This window comes from Cyberlindnera jadinii, assembly GCF_001661405.1.
Source record: "Cyberlindnera jadinii NRRL Y-1542 unplaced genomic scaffold CYBJAscaffold_14, whole genome shotgun sequence".
In the NCBI taxonomy this organism is placed as follows: Eukaryota; Fungi; Ascomycota; class Saccharomycetes; order Phaffomycetales; family Wickerhamomycetaceae; genus Williopsis; species Williopsis jadinii.
The window spans coordinates 283,517-301,772 of NW_017963665.1; the positions used below are offsets into that span (position 1 = coordinate 283,517).

The window sequence follows — 18,256 nt, forward strand, 5'->3', positions numbered from 1 at the left end:
AGTTATGAGCATAAACTCAGAAATGCCATACTAGAAGTCATTCACAGATCCCAGATGAATGACTTGTTCCAACCTTACTGTGTTGACATGACAGAACTTTTACAGAAGTTACTGCATTCAGAAAACGAGGAGAATGGTGTCATTTGTTTGAAGATTCTGACAAGTTTGTTCAAGTCTTACAAGACGGTGTTGACAGACAAGGCGGAGCCATTTATCCAGTTGATCATTGAGATGTACAAGAACATGGATCAGCTCATCACTGATACATTTGTCACCAACCAGAGTGTACATAACACACAGGGTTCATTCAACTCACCAAGCTCTTCATCTCCGTTGTTATCACAGGATGAGCCAAAACAGTTGGGGAAGGCTATGTCATCCTTTAAGACCATTGCTGAGTGTCCCATTACTATGGTGACATTGACATCTTCTTATAAACAATTGGTGACGACTTCTCTCCCAGAGTTTATTCCTCATATTATCGATATCTTGAAGGCGGAGGTGCCACAACAAGCTGAGGCAAGAAGATTGGCAGAGGAAAAGAATGAAAGATTTACCTCAGTGAGTCCTGCTATTAAGAACAGAGTCGCGTATGGAGAGTTCATTCTAGGTCAAGTCAAAGCTGCTTCGTTCTTAGCGTACATTTTCATCCGTGGCTATTCAACAACGTTACTCAATGACTATACTCAAATCATACCTGATTTGATCATGAGATTGCTCATGGACTGTCCTAGTGAACTGTCTCATGCCAGAAAGGAACTTCTCCATGCAACAAGACATATTCTCACCACTCCTTACAGAACGTTGTTTATTCCAATGCTGGACTTGTTGTTCGATGAAATGGTGCTCATTGGAGATGGGTTAACTGCACATGAGACCTTGCGTCCATTGGCTTACAGCATTGTCGCAGACTTCGTGCACAATGTTAGAAACGAATTGACAACAGACAAGATTTTACAGACCATTACCATGTACTGCAACCATCTTCAGGATAGTACGTTGGCATTGACCGTTCAAATCATGAGTGCAAAGTTACTGCTGAATCTTGTGGAAAGAATTATGCGTATGAGTTCAAAAGCCGAAGGAAGGGAACTGTTCATGCTCATTATTGACGCATTCACCAAAAGATTTCAAGCTCTCAATAGACAATATGACAACATTATGAAGCATCATCATGAAATTGAGGAAAAGAAGCAGAAGAAAGCCATCTCCCAAAAGGAAGCTCTCAAGAAGGATAACCTCCAGTCATTTGATGCTGATGATGAAATCAATGTATATCTTGAAAATGTGAAGAAGCTTGCCTATGCTAATGCACAACCTAAGAAGGATGCAGATGACGATGTGCAAATGGAAGACCAGAACGAGCCTGCTGATTCAGAAGAGGCTGTTTCTGCGGAGGAAACAAAGGACAACGAGGTTGATATCTTTGATATACAAAGGGAAGTTCCAATTCTAATTTCCCCAAATTCTTCGAACGATCCTTTGAAGGACGCCCGTTATTTGTTCCGTACTCTACTTCAGTTCCTGAAAACAATCAGTTATGGTTTGAAGAACTTCAACCCAGCACCTCCTGTTGGCCACGACGAGAATCTTCACCAAAAATGGAATGATTTTGCTAGAGTGTTTTCAAATGAAGAGGTCAACATTCTCAGACAACTTTTCCGTGAATGTATATCAGGTATGAGATTTTTTTCCACTGCTCAGATTAAGCCAGTTAAGCCAAACAAATCCATGATGGAGTTCACCGGTCCATCTCTACCAGTAAGTTCATCTAAGGAGGAGAAAGATTTGATGGAGAATTTTGCTATCATCTTTATCCATATTGATGCTGCTACATTCAATGAAATCGTTCAAGCTGAGGTCCGGTTTTTATATGATGCTATGTTGAGGGATTCTGCCATGCTCCACATTCCACAATTCTTTTTGGCCAACGAAAACACATCTCCAAACTTTTCGGGCTTGTTGATCTCATTTTTGAAGAGTAAATTGGAGGAACTTGGCTCTCCCGATATTGTGAAAACCAACATATTGATACGTTTATTCAAGTTATGCTTCATGTCAGTTAATTTGTTTCCAGCACTGAACGAGAAAGTTATCCTTCCTCACTTGAACGATTTGATCCTTACATCTTTGAAGCTAACAACTACATCCAAGGAGCCAATTGCATATTTCCATCTCATACGAACATTATTCAGATCAATCGGCGGTGGGAGATTTGAAAACCTTTACAAAGAGATCATGCCATTACTACAAGTTCTTTTGGAATCTCTGAATAGAATGATCCTTAGTGCCCGTCGCCCACAAGAAACAGATATTTACGTTGAGCTTTGTCTTACTGTTCCTGTTCGTCTCAGTGTGTTGGTTCCACATCTTAACTATTTGATGAGACCTTTAGTCTTGGCCTTAAACAGTAGCCAGGAATTGGTCAGTCAAGGATTGAGAACCCTTGAGCTCTGTGTTGACAATCTAACTGCCGAGTACTTTGATCCTATCATCGAGCCTGTCATCAATGATGTAATGAAAGCACTTTGGGGACACTTGAAACCATTGCCATATCACCACCAACATTCACACACAGCCTTCCGCATTTTAGGTAAGTTGGGTGGAAGAAATCGCCGTTTCATTAAACCTCATCAGGATTTGGAGATTATTTCCAGTTTAGATCAGGAGATCAACGCCAAATTCAAGATCGAAGGGCTTGCAGACCCGGTTTCTTTGTCTGTAACAACAGGTATTCCTCATGCCATTGACATGTTGGAAAATGGGTCATTGGATACTTCTTACAGATTGAGTGCATACAGATATATCTCTAAGACATTCATGCTTTTCATCTCTTCACATCAACTCCCTGAAAATTATGGATCCAAGTTGTCTGCTGCAGTTAGACTCATTTCGGAAGAAAAGGTTGAATATGAAAAGTTTGAGGTTTTTGACGAAATTATCATTTCGAAGCAGAAACTAAACCGTGAGCAAGAATTAGCATTGCGTCTTTTCAAGTCAATTTTCTATGCCACTTCAATTCCTGAATTGAAGGACGAGGTTATCTCCTTGATAAAAAACATATCTGAACACTTTACATTAATTGGTGTTGGTAAAGTACTCATCGAGAAGGTAAAGAACCAAAGACCATTCCTCGTTTCTGATTATGAGGGAAAAGTTGTTCTTTCTGAGCGTATCATGTTTGATGCAATTATTTATGCGCTGAGCTCGTATCTGATTGATGTTAGACAAGCAGGTCTTGATGCCATCAAAACAATATTTGATACTTCTGTTGTTGTGTTTGGAAGTAAAGAGAAGGCGTTGGAGTTCCCCGTTTTACGTTCCTTCTTCAATGCTTTCGTGCATTCGAGTTATGATGAAAAGTTCTATAACAAATTGGCCAGTACTTTTGGTTTGAAAAGTCTTGTGGAAGATCAGGGAATACCTATCACATGGTTCAAGAGTCGCCAGTTTGAACTCGTACACTCGATGTTTTATGTTTTGAGAGACACCAACCCGGAGGCACCAAGAGAAGTCTGCGAGAATGCCAAAGGTTTAATTTTAAAAGTCTTGGTGGAATCAAACAAGGACACAACTGAAAAGGAAGTTCTTGAAAAACCTTTCCAGACCATCATAGGTGCTTTGGTTTATGACCTAAGCAACGCAAATCCTATTGTGAGAGAGACCTCGCAAGAGGCATTGAAAGTTCTTTCAAGTACAACTGGTGTTCCAATATCAACTATGATTGAGAAGTGCAAAAATATTCTTTTGACTCCAATATTTGGTAAACCGCTTAGGGCCTTACCTTTCCCAATGCAGATCGGAAACATTGATGCTATTACGTTCTGCTTAGGGTTGGAGAACACATTTTTGTCATTTAACGACGAGTTGAATAGATTGTTAATGGAGGCGTTGACTTTGGTGGATGCTGAGGATGAATCTTTAACCAGTGCTCACAAGGTATCAGAGCATAGAACCTCAGAACAGTTGGTCAAACTTCGTGTTGTTTGTATTAAACTTCTTTCACTTGCTCTTACGAAGCCTGAATTCACGTCTAACCAGCAAGGTCATACCAGAATTAGAATTTTGGCTGTTTTCTTCAAGACTCTTTGTGCAAAGTCAACTGAAATCATCAATGCATCTCACCAAGGCCTCGAACAAGTGCTCTCTCAAAATGCAAAACTACCCAAGGAATTGTTGCAGAATGGATTGCGTCCTATGTTGATGAACCTTTCTGATCACAAGAAACTTACAGTTTCTGGATTGGAGGCTTTGGCTCGTTTGTTGGAGTTGTTGATAACATACTTCAAGGTTGAGATTGGACGCAAGTTACTTGATCATCTTATGGCTTGGGCTCAACCTTCAGTGTTGAACTTTATCTCTTCTCAAGAGCTCGAGCATAATTCTACAGTCAAGATTATTGTTGCGATATTGAACATTTTCCATCTCTTGCCTCCAAAAGCCTATACGTTTATGGAGGAGATCATTCGAACATTGACTTACTTAGAGAGTCACCTGCGTCGTACACAAGATTCTCCTTTCAGAGCACCTATTGCGAAGTTTTTGAACCGCTTTCCAAATGAGACTTATCAGTATTTCCTTCAACATTTCCATGTGAGACACATGGGAACCAAATTGGCTTACTTTGTGGCGTTGCCTGAGGATGTTGAACTTAGAAACCATATAAAGGAAAACCTTGGTCAGTTTTACAATAGTGTGGCCCAGGAAAGCCAACATCAGAACAAATGTATCAAATTTGCAAACTTTATTGATTTGATTAAAAGTTTAGCCGAACGCGATGAGAATTGGCTAAACGAGAACAGATCAGTGCTGCTTGACATTTTCTCACTCTCACAAGAGATCATCTCTTTCGCAAATGATGCACCTCTGGTCTCCCCAATCCATTTGTATGTTAAACAGGCGATCGAAAAACTGCAAGTTCTCTTTGTTGCTTACTTCGAGAAGCATTTAATGGAGTCTGATATTGTTTTGGGATTTATAGATCTGCTGTGCTCTATTAACATTCCTATGTCAACTGCCTTGGAAGACTTCCTCTTCAACTGCATTGTTAGATCAGAGAATACTCAATTGAGACAAGAGTACTTGAACAAGTCGGTTTTATTCGCCACTGATAACAAGGGCCTCAAATCGAGAATATTTGTTTTAAAACACATTTTCAACTCGATTATATTGTTCGAAGGATTGAAAAACAACAACTTAGATGCTTTGGCTGCGAGAAACGCTGGATCCAAAATCCCAACATGGTTAGACCTAGTACACACCAAAATTTGGAGAGCTTCAAATGAGATGGTGACGAATCACATTGCAGGGTCAATTGATAACCTCAGATTTGAATTCCTTCAACTGTCTGCGCTCTTGATCAAATTTGCACCATCTCTGGTGGCTGACCTCCGTAAAGATGTGATCAAATTCAGTTGGAATCTGATCAAGCTGGAGGACACATTGACGAAACAAGCAGCATACGTTGTTACTTCGTACTTCATTTCAGTATACGATACACCAGTGAAGATTGTTACCCAGGTGTTTGTGGCATTGTTAAGAACTCATACTGTTGATTCAAGGTATTTGGTAAGACAAGCTTTGGACTTGCTAGCCCCAGTTATGCCAGAACGTATGGGACCTAGTGGATCATCAACTGGTTGGATTAAGTGGGTAAGACGTGTCTTGTCTGAGAACAACACTGTTCAGAACCTGACAGTATACCAATTCTTGATCCACCATGCTGATATTTTCTATAATGCCAGAGACCATTTCATTCCAAATATCATAACCTATATGGGAAAGCTTACTGCAATGTCAAACCCAGCAATTGAGAATCAGAACTTGGCAATTGAATTGGCAGACTTGATTCTAAACTGGGAAATCAAAGCCAAGGAGGACGCTTCAGCTGAGGATAAGACAACTGGTGTTTCGTCTACGGACGCTACCATAGCTGTTAAAGATGAAGATAAGACAACAGAGACTGATGATAGTGGAAATGTGGGAGTCTTGAGTTCTGACATTACTACACCAACAAGTTATGCCGTTCCATTTGCTCAACGTGAGGCTTGTATTACTTTCCTAATCAGGTTCATTTGTATAAGCTCTCAGAGGTCATCGGAAAGTGAGTTAGGACAAAAGGCCCTACACATTCTCTACAAGCTTCTGAGTCCTGGCTTTTGGTGCGAGGTTACTGTGAAATTAGCATTCTTTGAAAAGTTTTTGGTCCAAGCTGACTTCTCCAGTGCTAATGTCTTAGGTTACTGCCTCAATGCATTGGATGTGTTGGGAATTGCACTTGAGGGAAAAACTTCCATTTGGATTGTTGAGAATATTGGGTTCTTACAAAATCTTCTTGACAAGTGTTTGAGATCCGATAATCATGACATTCAAGAGGGCTTGCAACGTGTACTGCGGACCATTTTGAAGGCCATTGTTGAACAGACTGGTTTCGATGACAAGCTTCAATCTGATGAAGTTAAAGCGTTCTTGAATCTCTTGAGTACAATAGTAAGTGAGGACTTACAAAATACCAATTCTGTTGCTGCTGGTGTAACATTAGCGTGGACTTTGGCTAATCATTATCCGAAGGCTCTCGATAATCTCGTTCAAAGTCTCATCCGGACGTTTGCGAAGATTTGCAAAGATCATATCACCATATCTCAGAGTGAACCAAACTCTTCTCAGGCCGAGTTCGAACAGAAGATGACAACAAAACTTCTTGAGAAGATTCTCTGCATTTCTTCCATGCGTATTGGTACTTTGGGTGACCAACGCCGTATTTTCCTCACGTTGCTTGCACAACTCATCGACCGGTCATTAGATGTACGCCTTTTGAAAAATATCATCATACTTGTGAGAAGCTGGGTATTCTCAACAACTGATCTATTTCCAACAACAAAGGAAAAAGCTGCAATTCTTGTGAAGATGCTAGTTTTCGAATTGAGAGGGGAGCTCTCTCTTTCGAAGGAGTTCTATCGTATTATAGTTGATATTTTCGAGGACAAATCTCTGGCATGCACTGAGTTAACTGTCAGAATGGAACAACCTTTCTTGGTTGGTACAAGATTGGCAGACTTTGAGATACGCTCCCGCTTGATGTCAATTTTGAACGATAGTCTTGAAAAGGATATCAACAAAAGGTTGCATTATGTGATCAGAGAGCAAAATTGGGAATACTTGAGTGACTATTTCTGGCTTAGCCAGGCTGTTGAATTATTATATGGCTCATTTGATAAAGACCATATTTTACATCTTGATGATTCTTATCAATTTGCTTCGCTCAATCAGATCAATAACATCGTTGGTGACGCAATTGATGAACCAAGTGCTGATCTAGAAAAACTTCTACACAACCACGATTCTTTCTTGAAATATGCGTCAAATATAAAATCCTCAGATGTCATTGGCCCGTTGTCAGAGCTTTTCTACAAGTCATCGGAAATTGCAAATAAGACTTGGGTCAATATTTTCCCTGCTGCTTACAGCTCTATTCATCGTCGTGAAAAGCAGACCTTTAAAGAAGCCCTGGTATCTCTTTTATCAAAAGATTATCACTCTCGACAAGCTGAAGTTCGCCCTAATGTTATTCAGGGATTACTCGAGGCAATTTGCAAATGTCCAGACTTGCAACTGCCACCGCACTTGATTAAGTATCTCGGATTCAGTTTTGACGCTTGGTATCCAGCGATTAACATCATGGAAACGATCGATCAGGAGCCATTGGTTGAAAATACTCTTATTTGCGAGTCAAATCGGGATGCGTTGATTGAAATGTACGCCTCCTTGCAGGAAGATGATATGTTCTATGGACAGTGGAGAAGAAGAGCCAAGTATCTTGAAACCAATGCTGCGTTGTCTTACGAGCAAATTGGATTATGGGATAAGGCTTTACAATTGTATGAGGCTGCACAAATCAAGGCACGTAGTGGTGTTCTTCCTTATGGCGAATCAGAGTACTCACTTTGGGAAGACAATTGGATTCTTTGTGCAGAAAAGCTTCAACATTGGGATATTCTAACCGAACTAGCTAAACATGAAGGTTTCACAGACTTACTGTTGGAATGTGGATGGCGTGTTGCTGATTGGACAGCAGACAAGGAACCGCTCGAACAATCCGTGAAGACAGTTATGGATGTTCCAACACCACGTCGTCAAGTCTTTGAGACATTCTTGACTCTTCAAGGTTACTCCCAACAAAAGGAGAATCTACAAGATCTATCGAAACTGTGCGATGAGGGTATTCAGCTGGCCCTACGTAAGTGGCATTCTCTCCCAAAGAGATTCACCAATGCCCACGTACCATTGTTGCACACTCTACAACAGTATGTTGAGTTTATGGAGGCTTCCCAGGTATATGGCTCTCTTCTTACTACTAATGCTCAGAATCTTGACAACAAGTCTCAAGAGTTGAAGAGAATTCTTCAGGCTTGGAGAGAACGTTTGCCAAACATTTGGGATGACATCAATATCTGGAATGACCTCATCACGTGGCGTCAACATGCCTTCAGTGTGATCAACAAAGTATACATGCCATTCATTCCTTCATTGCAACAAGCCAACGGTAACAACAATATCAACAGTTATGCATACAGAGGATATCATGAAATTGCTTGGGTTATCAATAGATTTGCCCACGTTGCTCGCAAGCACAATATGCCAGATGTCTGTATTAGCCAATTGACCAAGATTTATACTTTGCCAAATATTGAGATCCAGGAAGCGTTCCTCAAGTTAAGGGAACAAGCCAAGTGTCATTACCAGAATCCAAATGAGCTCAACACAGGTCTCGATGTTATCAGCAACACTAATCTTGTTTACTTTGCAACTCAACAAAAGGCTGAATTCTTTACATTGAAGGGTATGTTCTTAGCCAAGTTGAAGGCACAAGATGAAGCAAACCAGGCATTTGCTACTGCTGTTCAAATCGACTTGAACTTGGCAAAGGCATGGGCTGAATGGGGTCACTTCAACGATCACCGTTTGAAAGAATCTCCGAATGAGATTGTTTATGCGAACAACGCTATCAGTTGTTTCTTACAGGCTGCTGGATTGTACAAGAGTGCCAAGTCGAGAAAGTTGTTATGTCGTGTCTTGTGGTTGGTCAGCTTGGACGACTCTACTGGTGCTTTATCACAAGCTTTTGAGTCTTATAGAGGCGAAGTCCCAGTTTGGTATTGGATCACTTTCATTCCTCAATTACTCACTTCATTGTCACACAGAGAGGCCAAATTGGTTCGTCAGGTGCTAATTAGAATCGCAAAAACTTACCCTCAAGCTCTTCACTTCCAATTGAGAACTACAAAGGAAGATTTTGCTGTTATTCAAAGACAAGCGATAGCTGTTGCCAATCGTCAAGGCTCTGTAAACAGCAACAGTCAATCGAGCCAATCTGGGAACAATGCCACCGCTTCACAAGGTCCTAATGCTGGTGGAGCACTTCCAGGTAATAATGGAATTCAAACGGCGTCAACTAGTAATGGAATACGCCAACCTTGGGAATATGTCGAAGAGATCATGGGTATCCTCAAAACTGCCTATCCTTTGTTGGCATTGTCACTTGAGTCATTGGTTGATCAGATTAACCACAGATTCAAATGCCATGCAGACGAGGATGCGTACAGACTGGTGATTGCACTGTTGAACGATGGTATTCAGTATCAGAGCCGTTTGCCAAATCCAAGAGAAGATGCCAAACTACCACCAACTACAGAGGCCAATATCACCAGATTTGCAGATACCGTATTGCCTAAACATATCAGATCAGAATTTGACAAGGACTTTGTTGAGTCAAAACCTAACTTGGAGACCTATATCAGCAAGTTGAGAAGATGGAGAGATCGTCTTGAAGATAAATTGGACCGCAGATTTTCCAGCGTTAATCTTGAAAGTGTTTGTCCACATCTCAGTGAATTCCATCATCAAAAGTTTGAAGATATCGAGATTCCAGGCCAATATTTGTTGAACAAGGACAATAACCAACATTTCATCAAAATCGAGCGTTTCTTACCAACATTGGACCTTGTGAGAGGAACACATGCCTGTTACAAACGCATCAAGATTCGTGGCCATGACGGTAGCTTGCACAAGTTTGCTGTTCAGTTCCCTGCTGCTCGTCATTGCAGACGCGAGGAGAGAATATTCCAGCTATACCGTATCTTCAACGGTGCGTTGTCAAAGAAAGTCCAAACGCGCCGTCGTCACATTCAACTATCCTTACCAATAGCTGTTCCTCTTTCGCCTCATATCAGAATAATGACCGACACTGAGGACTCGATTTCTCTACAGGAAATTTATGAGGATTACTGCAAGAAGATGAACGTTAGCCGTGACCAACCGATGATCTTTTATAATGAGAAGATGAGGGACGCTGTTGATCCACATTTGCCTAAGCCAGATATCATGAGTATTAGGGTCGAAATATTGAGTTCCATCCAGTCGTTAATTGTTCCAAACAGTTTGATGAAGAACTATTTCGCCACTTTATACACCCAATTTGAAGACTTCTGGCTTTTCCGCAAACAGTTCACTTCCCAATACGCATCTTTCATGTTTATGACGTATATGATGAGCATCAACAATCGCCAGCCACACAAGATTAGCATCAATCAGAGATCCGGTGCTGTTCTAACCTATGAGATGTTGCCATCAAAACTTGCAAGTTCAAAGACCAACAGTAATCTGTTTGCCAACACTGGATTGGACATCGATGCACAACGCGCAGCACCTATCTTCTTCAACCCAGAGAGTGTTCCATTCAGATTGACACCGAATATTCAAACGTTGATTGGAGAAGCTGGGCTGGAAGGAATACTATCTGTTCATATGTTGTGCATTGCAAAGGCTCTGACCGAGCCGGAACCAGAACTTGAGACGTACCTACCTCTATTTGTCCGTGACGAGACCATATCGTGGTTCACACAGCAACATCGCCCATCAGCAGATGAGCCTCAACTTCGTGAGATTGTTCGTGTTAACGTTGATCTTATCATAAAGAAGGTTCAGCAGTTGTGTATCAACAACAACGCCAATTCTGTCACCACTCAACACGTTTTGGATCAAATCCAACAAGCTGTTAATCCAAAGCATTTGGCTGCTTTGGATCCATTATGGATGGCTTATCTCTAACACTCTTATTATATGTTATTTCTAAGTGATAATTATGTTTATTTTTTTCATTGCTAGCGTATTCAGTTGTTGTAGTTACAAGGCCCGAGTCGGTTCACCTGACAACCGAAAACCAAACAAACAAAGACCGAGAAACTCCGCACCGCTAAAGAAAGCATTGATGAGTTAATAAGGCCTTAACATCGAGAATAATGACGAAATCGTCGGGTGGCAACATCAAGATATTGAGGTTTAACCAGGAGTTATTCCTGAAGTCGCCTCATGCCCCCAAGTGGGCTTCATTCTTCACAGATCTGATCAACAAGGGCTACGATTATAACAAACGATATGGTGTTATTGAATCCACGCGGATCAAGGACTCTTCAGTCTTCATGACAGACCTTGGACTGCACAAGCCCGAGTCCTTTATGCTTCTGCTGGTCTATGAAGGAGACAGATCATCCATTGATGAATCGCTTAGAACCACAAGTAAACAGATCCCAATTGAGAACGTTAATATGGAGGTTGAGCCCCCTATCAACGAAGATAGCGTGCTAGGCACAATCGGAGGGAAGCTACACGAGGACCCAGAGCTCGGCACAGGATGGGAGCTCACCGGCGTAGTATCGTTCTACAGGGGAGTCGGACGAGTTCTCATAGAGAGAATCACATCGTTGGCAAAGGAACAGGGCAAATCGCACCTGTTCTGTACCGTTATCTACGAACATGGCTTGTTAGATTACTATTCCAAGTTTGGATTCGTCGAGTGCCAACGCCGCCTATTACAAACCATCGACACTGAAACAGGCATGGTCCAAGGTGGTGACCTAGAAGATGGCATATGCGCATTGAGAGACTTCCACATAGCTTTTCTAAGCAAACGCCTATAGACTGTTCATCCGTTGTAGTGAGATGAAGTATGGTGTAACCTATGGCGTGTGGTGTTTGGATGTATACATTCGTGGATTCTGATTGGCCCGTTCGCGGGCTTGGAAGGTTGTCCCGAGACACACTTGAGAAGGGGTTTGTCTAAGGCTTTGAAACGCTCTCTTTTGTCCAATTGGTGTTTCAATTGAAGGTTGTACACGGGGGAAAAGATGTCATTGGAGGACCGCCTATCACAGGGAGTCAAGTATGATGCGCTCAAGAACCAGGGCACGAAACCTGTTTCCTTGAAGAAGATTGAAATCACCGGTGGTGATTTCTCAAATCACTTCTACGACAAGCTTCTCTCTCCTGCCCTGAATGTCAAGGACGGCGTCCAATTGACCGTGCTGGACGACGAGCTGACTTCCATCCAGCAGAGACTGCTGTATACCGGGCTGTTCAGAGACGTCTCTGTGAAGTTGGACCTCGATGGCGCTCCACAAGTGCCAACCCTGCTACAAGGAGCTCCACAGCAACCTGGCTCATCGTCTAAGCCATTGCCCGTCAAGGCCACCATCCTTCTGAAGGAGTTACCCCTTCTGAAGTACCAGTCATTCTCCAAGAGCACGGACAACGACGTGTCATGTGGTGTTCGCTACCTCAACCCGAACGTGTCGCAGAACGGTGACTCTTTACTCGTGGACGTCAACTTGCAATACGACCCTACCGCCAGAGCCATCACCAAGAACGTCTGGAGCTTGACGTACCTAGCGCCTTCCTGGATCTCATCAGAAGGTAGCAAATTCGTCCTGACACCTGCCGTCTCTAGTGTGGATGCACGTAAATGGGCTTCTCATAAGCAGTACTCTGTGGGAGGGCTTCTTGGGTTGCAGAGACTGTGCTTCAAGAAGTGTGGCGACTCCATCATTACAAATGGCCTGGTTGGTGAGTTGAGACAGGTCACTGACATCTCAAACAACGCCAGCGATGCGATCCGCACCTACGCTGGCGGTGATCTAAAGCTCGGGTTCCAGTCCCATTTGGGCCATGATACAAGAGAGTACGTTGGTAGGTTCACACGTGATGGTTCGTATGGTGAGCTCAACTTCGAGCTCTCAGGTCACAACTCCGTGGACTACTCGCACGGCTCGCAAGAGGAGATCAAACTGCAGCCTTTCATCAAATCCGTGGGCCACTATGAAGGCGCAAGATCTTTCTTCTGTGATAACTTCACGCTTGGATACACCGTGGACACCGGCTTCATCAAATCTCTGATCAACGCGGACGACAAGCTACACATCTCTGACAAGTTTCTCCTCGGAGGGCTGGGTTCGCTCCAGGGGTTCCGCTTGAACAGCGTTGGGCTGAAGAGCGGCCATGATTACGTCGGCGGCTCTTCTCTCTTCAAGGCAGACTTGAGATTGTTTACAAGATTGCCAAACACCAAGCGCGAGTCTCCACTGAGATTGTACAACTACGTGAACTTTGGTGATGTCTATGAGACAAAGACGTTGTCAGCATTAGGAGATTTGATTGCATCTGGTGATTTCATCACCAAGAGCGCAATGTCCACAGGCGTCGGCTTATCCTACAAGGCCGACAACGCTACGCTTGACCTGTCATATAACGTTCCTTTATCATCGAGAAGCCAAGATAGCGCCAGCCCAGGGCTGAACTTTGCCGTTACGCTGAACTTCAAGTGATGGACGTCTTATAAATACTATTCTATACATTGTTCTATATACACACGCACAAGATAGGAGCAAAGCGCTTCACTCAACACGCACAGTAGGGAGTGGCGGGTAGTGTAGATCATGCTCGTCTCGGGTTATTGGTCCGGTGCTCCTTTGTAGTGGGCTTAAGTAGTGATGTGGTGGGTTCGTGGTGGTGGTTTGGTAGTGACACAGTTAACCATTCATTCTTTGTTGATGGTAATTCTACGTTGACTACCATCAGCGGGAGAGTAGCACAGCAAGCGTCAAACAGACAGGATGAGTGAAGTCGATAGCAATATGGACATCGATACAGGTGAGAAGCTTTGAAGATGGCACCACGTTGCTGTTGCGCCTTTGTTTTTGGCTTGTTTGTACTAATAAACACGGGAAAGGCGATGATGGTACAAGGATTCCTACAACGCGTGAGGGGGTGCCTATAAAGAGATCAGTCGAGGGGTACGTAATCATAGGGACAAATATACACGAGGAGGCTACGGAGGAGGACCTGTTTGACTTCTTTTCAGAGTATGGCGCTGTGAAGTCGATCCATTTGAACTTGGATAGACAGACAGGCTACGTGAAGGGTTATGTCTTTGTTGTGTTTGGACAGCTGGACGAGGCGAAGAGGGCGCTAGAGCAAGGGAACGGTGAAGATATCCTCGGTAGGAAGATCAGCCTTGAGTATGCCATTGTTGACGGTGGGGAGGATGACCAAGCGCCGGGTTATGGTGATAGAAGAAGGGAGAGAAGCCCCAGTAGGTATGGCGATTTGATGGGTTAGAGCGCTTCAATACACATATGTGGCTCTCTTTTTAAATAAGGAGTGTAGCTATCACGCGTGTTGTGTGTTGTCAAATCATGATGATGTTGCTGTTGTTGTTGATGGAAAGGCCCACCAGCATCAACAACATCACCAAAGAGCGAATTTTTTCATCATCGCTCGATACACAGCGGGAAAAGACAAGCAAGCGCCTTGCTGGAGAGGCCAAATGTGGTACATACGATATTCCTACGTCGATCTCAAGTGTAAGCAACAAGTGGTGTCCCGACACGCAAAACAATCAGCTGACTAACGACTGCTTCTCTCTAGCGAATGAACTCCAGTTTAACTGTTCACTGTTGAAGAAGGGCCTGCACACAGTTGGCAGACGGCCATCCCAGGAGTTTGTTGTTAATTCAACGCTTGTGTCGAAAGAGCACCTCATATTAGATGTGAAGGATGATGATAATGTCGTAATCAACGTCATTGGCGGTATAACCACAATCAACGCCGACCTCATCGATAGGAGGAATCTCTCAGCATTGCAGAAGAAGACCCCAGATTCCACGTTGATCACATCAACAACTGAAGTCACACTAGGCAAGAATGGCGTGGCGGCATGGATCGTTAAGAAGGCGGTTAATCTAAAGATACAGAGGGACCTTGTGATGAACGAGGAGTTGCTACGCGACGTGTGTGTTAAGTGGTCTTACGATATACACAGCGACACCACACACGTTATCACCAACGTGGGGAGATTGAGGTCTTCCTCGGTACTGGAGGCATTGGTGAGGCAAATACCCATAGTCAATGAAGAATTCGTTACGGAACTCGTCTCCAGGATTGAACTTTTGAAGGTGAACTTTGAAGAGAACTTCCCACGGTATGAAGATTACCTCTTGGACTCTAAATTCACACCGGATGAGAGAAGGAAATCAATCTACGAAACATTGATGTTTGTATTTGTTGATGCTGAGCAGTACGAGTACCTCGATCCAATTCTATCAATGGCGGGTGCAACGTCAGAGTTGTTCGCTGCTGATGAAGAATCAGGAGAGGATGCTCTTGTCGAGTTCATCAAAGGATTGAACGTTTCAATGGCGAAGACCATTTTGATCAAACCTTCCACCAATGCTCAGAATTTCATTAAACCTGTGGGACTTGGAGGCATGGATAGCGCTAAAGTTATGAAGATGTTATCATCTGTATGCTCAAGACTGAGTTGCTTTATCATTGGTACAGATGATTTATTCGAATCCATGAAACAGGTAGAGGTGAAATTGCTGTTCCAAACTCATCAAGCTCCAGGAAAAAGACCTCAGGAAACACAGGAGCCACAGCAATCCAATAAGAAACGCCGTCGTAATAGAATCAAGGCCCTGGACTCGCTGGACTTCTTTGCAGGTGGGGGTAAATTTGAATCTTTGTCTACTGAGGAATCACCAAAGGTCCAAGAATCCATCGTAATTGAGGATGAACAAGAAGATGTGCCTGAAGTCGGAAGAGTTAAGCCTGAAACGTCAGGCTCTACACATAGACGGCGTCCAAGGGTTGAAAGCTTGGAAAATATGATGCTCAATACATTTTCTCCCACATCAATCGTTGAAGAAACATCTATAGAAGCTATTGACGAAGATCTTGAAAAGGAAGAGCATCTAGCTAAGACTGATGAATCACATACAGAAAGTCTTAAATCGAGTAAAGATATTATACCAGTTAAGCCCATCAACTCGAATGATGGCATAGCACCAGTTGAGGACATCAGACGTGATGATGGAAAATCCTTGAAGAGAAAAGCAGAGACACAGTCATTGTCATCTGCTATTGTGAATGCAAAACGTCGTGCTGATGAAAGACTGAAAGAAGAACTGGCCATTGATATTGATGCAGCAGATCATTTGCGTGACCTGGCCATAGTTGAAGAGGTTGCAATTCCGATGCGTGATCTATCAACAAATCAAACACAAGTCACCTTAGACAATACTAAATGGGCCAATAGAAAGAATTTCAAGGTGTTTGTCAAGAACAGCTGCAAGAAGAGAAACAGAAGTCCAAAAGAACCAAGAAATTTATCCTGCTTAAAGGATTATGTGCAGTTTGATGTTTATGACCCAACAAAGGACTTTAAGATTACCAAGATGGACGAAGAAATGTTAGAAGCAATTCAGCGTGACAGGGTACAGAGTGAGGAAATCGAACGAAATGAATTAACTGGAGGCACTGTTCAAGAACAGGCACCACGTGAGAACAAGCTCTTTGTTGATTCGGACTACAGTGATGACGACAATGATGAGTTGGCAGGTAGCTTCAACTTTCGTGATGAAAATGATGCTTCCAATGATGGATTGGATATGCCATTGAGAGTACAACAAGATGCTGATGTATTTGAGCCGATGAGAATGGAAAATATGAGTCGAAATACTGAGCAAGTTTCAGAAGCGAGTGAATCATCTGGCATGGGAATTTCATGCGACAGGACATCTGTCATTCAAAGAATCTCCGTTGATGGTGATAATAGTGACGATGACGATGATGACGACGATGATTTACGCTTCAAATTCCAGAGATGACCCAGAAACCCAAATCCACAAGTTCCGAGTTTCCTGAAGTAGTTCAAATGTTGTCTGTTATCACTGGTAAAGGGTACACCAGCTGAACAACCTTCATCTTCATGGCCGTCACAGTACACAACGTTCTGTAACTGTGGGGTATACTTCCTCACCAGTGATTCATTGATGAAAATCTCATTACCAGAATGCTCAAACTGTGACCCGGATAACCAGTTACGATTATCGTACATGGGCAACTTCACAACTGGGTCATTTCGATGCGTTATTCTTAGGATACTACCCTCAATGAAAGGCTCATCAAGATCCAGTTTGAAAGTGGAATCTATGAACTGTGCAAATTGTGGGTTTCCAACCATTGGCTGACCCATCGTAACCACCTTAATGTCCTTTGAGTCGTCCAACAGAGCCAATTTCAACCCAATAAAGACACTTATAGCGCCTCCTAATGAGTGGCCCATGACCCGAACCTCATAGTCCGGATACAACTGGGTATAATAATCAACATGGGTTTTGATCCCATCCCATGTCAGTAGATAGCTCATGTAGAATCCCTTATGAACCTTGCAGTTAACGCAAGTCGACGGCGATTCTTCATAGGCAACCATTTCAGTATTGAGATCTGTCAAGGTGTCCTTGAACGACCTCGTCCCCCTCAAAACTATGAGGATCATCAACTGTTCATGCCAGAGAGCCATATAACCTGAGGTTTCCAGAAGCGACTGTGACGGGCCTCGTAGGGGCAACCGTCCTTCGGAGGACCACTGATGCACAACCTCAATGCCGTGAAACGAGTCACAGTCATTATCGCATTGGAAAGGCGGCGATATCCCAGACACCGGCGAGATACAATACCTAAATGTGTGTGTTAGTCCTACTTATACGTCCCATCGTCTTCCCTCCAGTACTCACGCTATATCTATCAAGTGAGCAAACGTTGTAAGATTATCATAGAGCTCTTGTGGTATATGCGTGTACTGTAGTTGTGCCAGCACTGATAGCACTCCTAGTGCTAAGCACAAGAGCATCATCGTAGCAAAGTGAGAGTAACAATGGTATTAAAACATCAAGCAATGAAACAGCTCATTCTGGGCCTCCTTTGTAACATCAGCCCCCACCCCGCACCCCCACCGATAAGCTTAGTTTTTGTGTCAACCACATATGATGTGGTTCGGGACACAATAGGAGATGGTTATCGATAAGGTTATGGCTGGTTTGGTTAAACCAGCTTGATGGGCCTGAGATTCTACGGGGGCATCAAC

The 18,256-nt window shown here is 43.1% G+C and overlaps 5 protein-coding genes across 5 annotated transcripts in view; 4 read left to right on the forward strand and 1 right to left on the reverse strand.

Moving 5' to 3' along the window:
- TRA1 (histone acetyltransferase TRA1) overlaps nt 1-11,163 on the forward strand; it is a 12,096-nt gene extending 933 nt beyond the window's left edge. Inside the window, exon 2 of the mRNA XM_020213197.1 lies at nt 1-11,163. Within this exon, the coding sequence (XP_020068866.1) occupies nt 1-11,106 (11,106 nt within the window). The 3' untranslated portion in view covers nt 11,107-11,163.
- Nucleotides 11,164-11,297: 134 nt separating this feature from the next.
- On the forward strand, nt 11,298-11,975 carry CYBJADRAFT_164123 (uncharacterized protein; the record flags this gene model as incomplete). Its single annotated transcript, XM_020213832.1, has 1 exon — nt 11,298-11,975. The coding sequence occupies one exon, from the start codon at nt 11,298-11,300 to the stop codon at nt 11,973-11,975; it is 678 nt and encodes a 225-aa protein (XP_020068867.1).
- Nucleotides 11,976-11,993: 18 nt separating this feature from the next.
- Nucleotides 11,994-13,757, forward strand: CYBJADRAFT_28607 (uncharacterized protein). The gene has a single exon (XM_020217632.1). It carries the CDS (start codon nt 12,183-12,185, stop codon nt 13,653-13,655), a length of 1,473 nt encoding a protein of 490 aa, XP_020068868.1. The 5' UTR covers nt 11,994-12,182; the 3' UTR covers nt 13,656-13,757.
- A 355-nt stretch (nt 13,758-14,112) lies between these two features.
- On the forward strand, nt 14,113-14,448 carry CYBJADRAFT_130757 (RNA-binding domain-containing protein; the record flags this gene model as incomplete). Its single annotated transcript, XM_020212943.1, has 1 exon — nt 14,113-14,448. A coding segment is annotated over one exon (336 nt), but the record flags the coding sequence as incomplete, so codon positions are not given.
- A 2,161-nt stretch (nt 14,449-16,609) lies between these two features.
- On the reverse strand, nt 16,610-18,126 carry CYBJADRAFT_28647 (lipase family protein). Its single transcript, XM_020217633.1, has 2 exons — nt 17,907-18,126; nt 16,610-17,849 (listed from the first exon to the last, which is right to left on the reverse strand). Exons 1-2 carry the CDS (start codon nt 18,023-18,025, stop codon nt 16,916-16,918), a joined length of 1,053 nt encoding a protein of 350 aa, XP_020068870.1. The 5' UTR covers nt 18,026-18,126; the 3' UTR covers nt 16,610-16,915.
- Nucleotides 18,127-18,256: the final 130 nt, after the last annotated feature.

What these genes read in the sequence shown, in the direction of transcription:
- CYBJADRAFT_28607 (XM_020217632.1), top strand. Translation starts at nt 12,183, where the DNA reads ATGTCATTGGAGGACCGCCTATCACAGGGAGTCAAGTATGATGCGCTC.
- CYBJADRAFT_28647 (XM_020217633.1), bottom strand. Translation starts at nt 18,025, where the DNA reads ATGATGCTCTTGTGCTTAGCACTAGGAGTGCTATCAGTGCTGGCACAA. An exon ending in GCTCACTTGATAGATATAGC is followed by an intron (nt 17,850 to 17,906) that starts GTGAGTACTGGA and finishes ACACACATTTAG; the next exon opens with GTATTGTATCTCGCCGGTGT.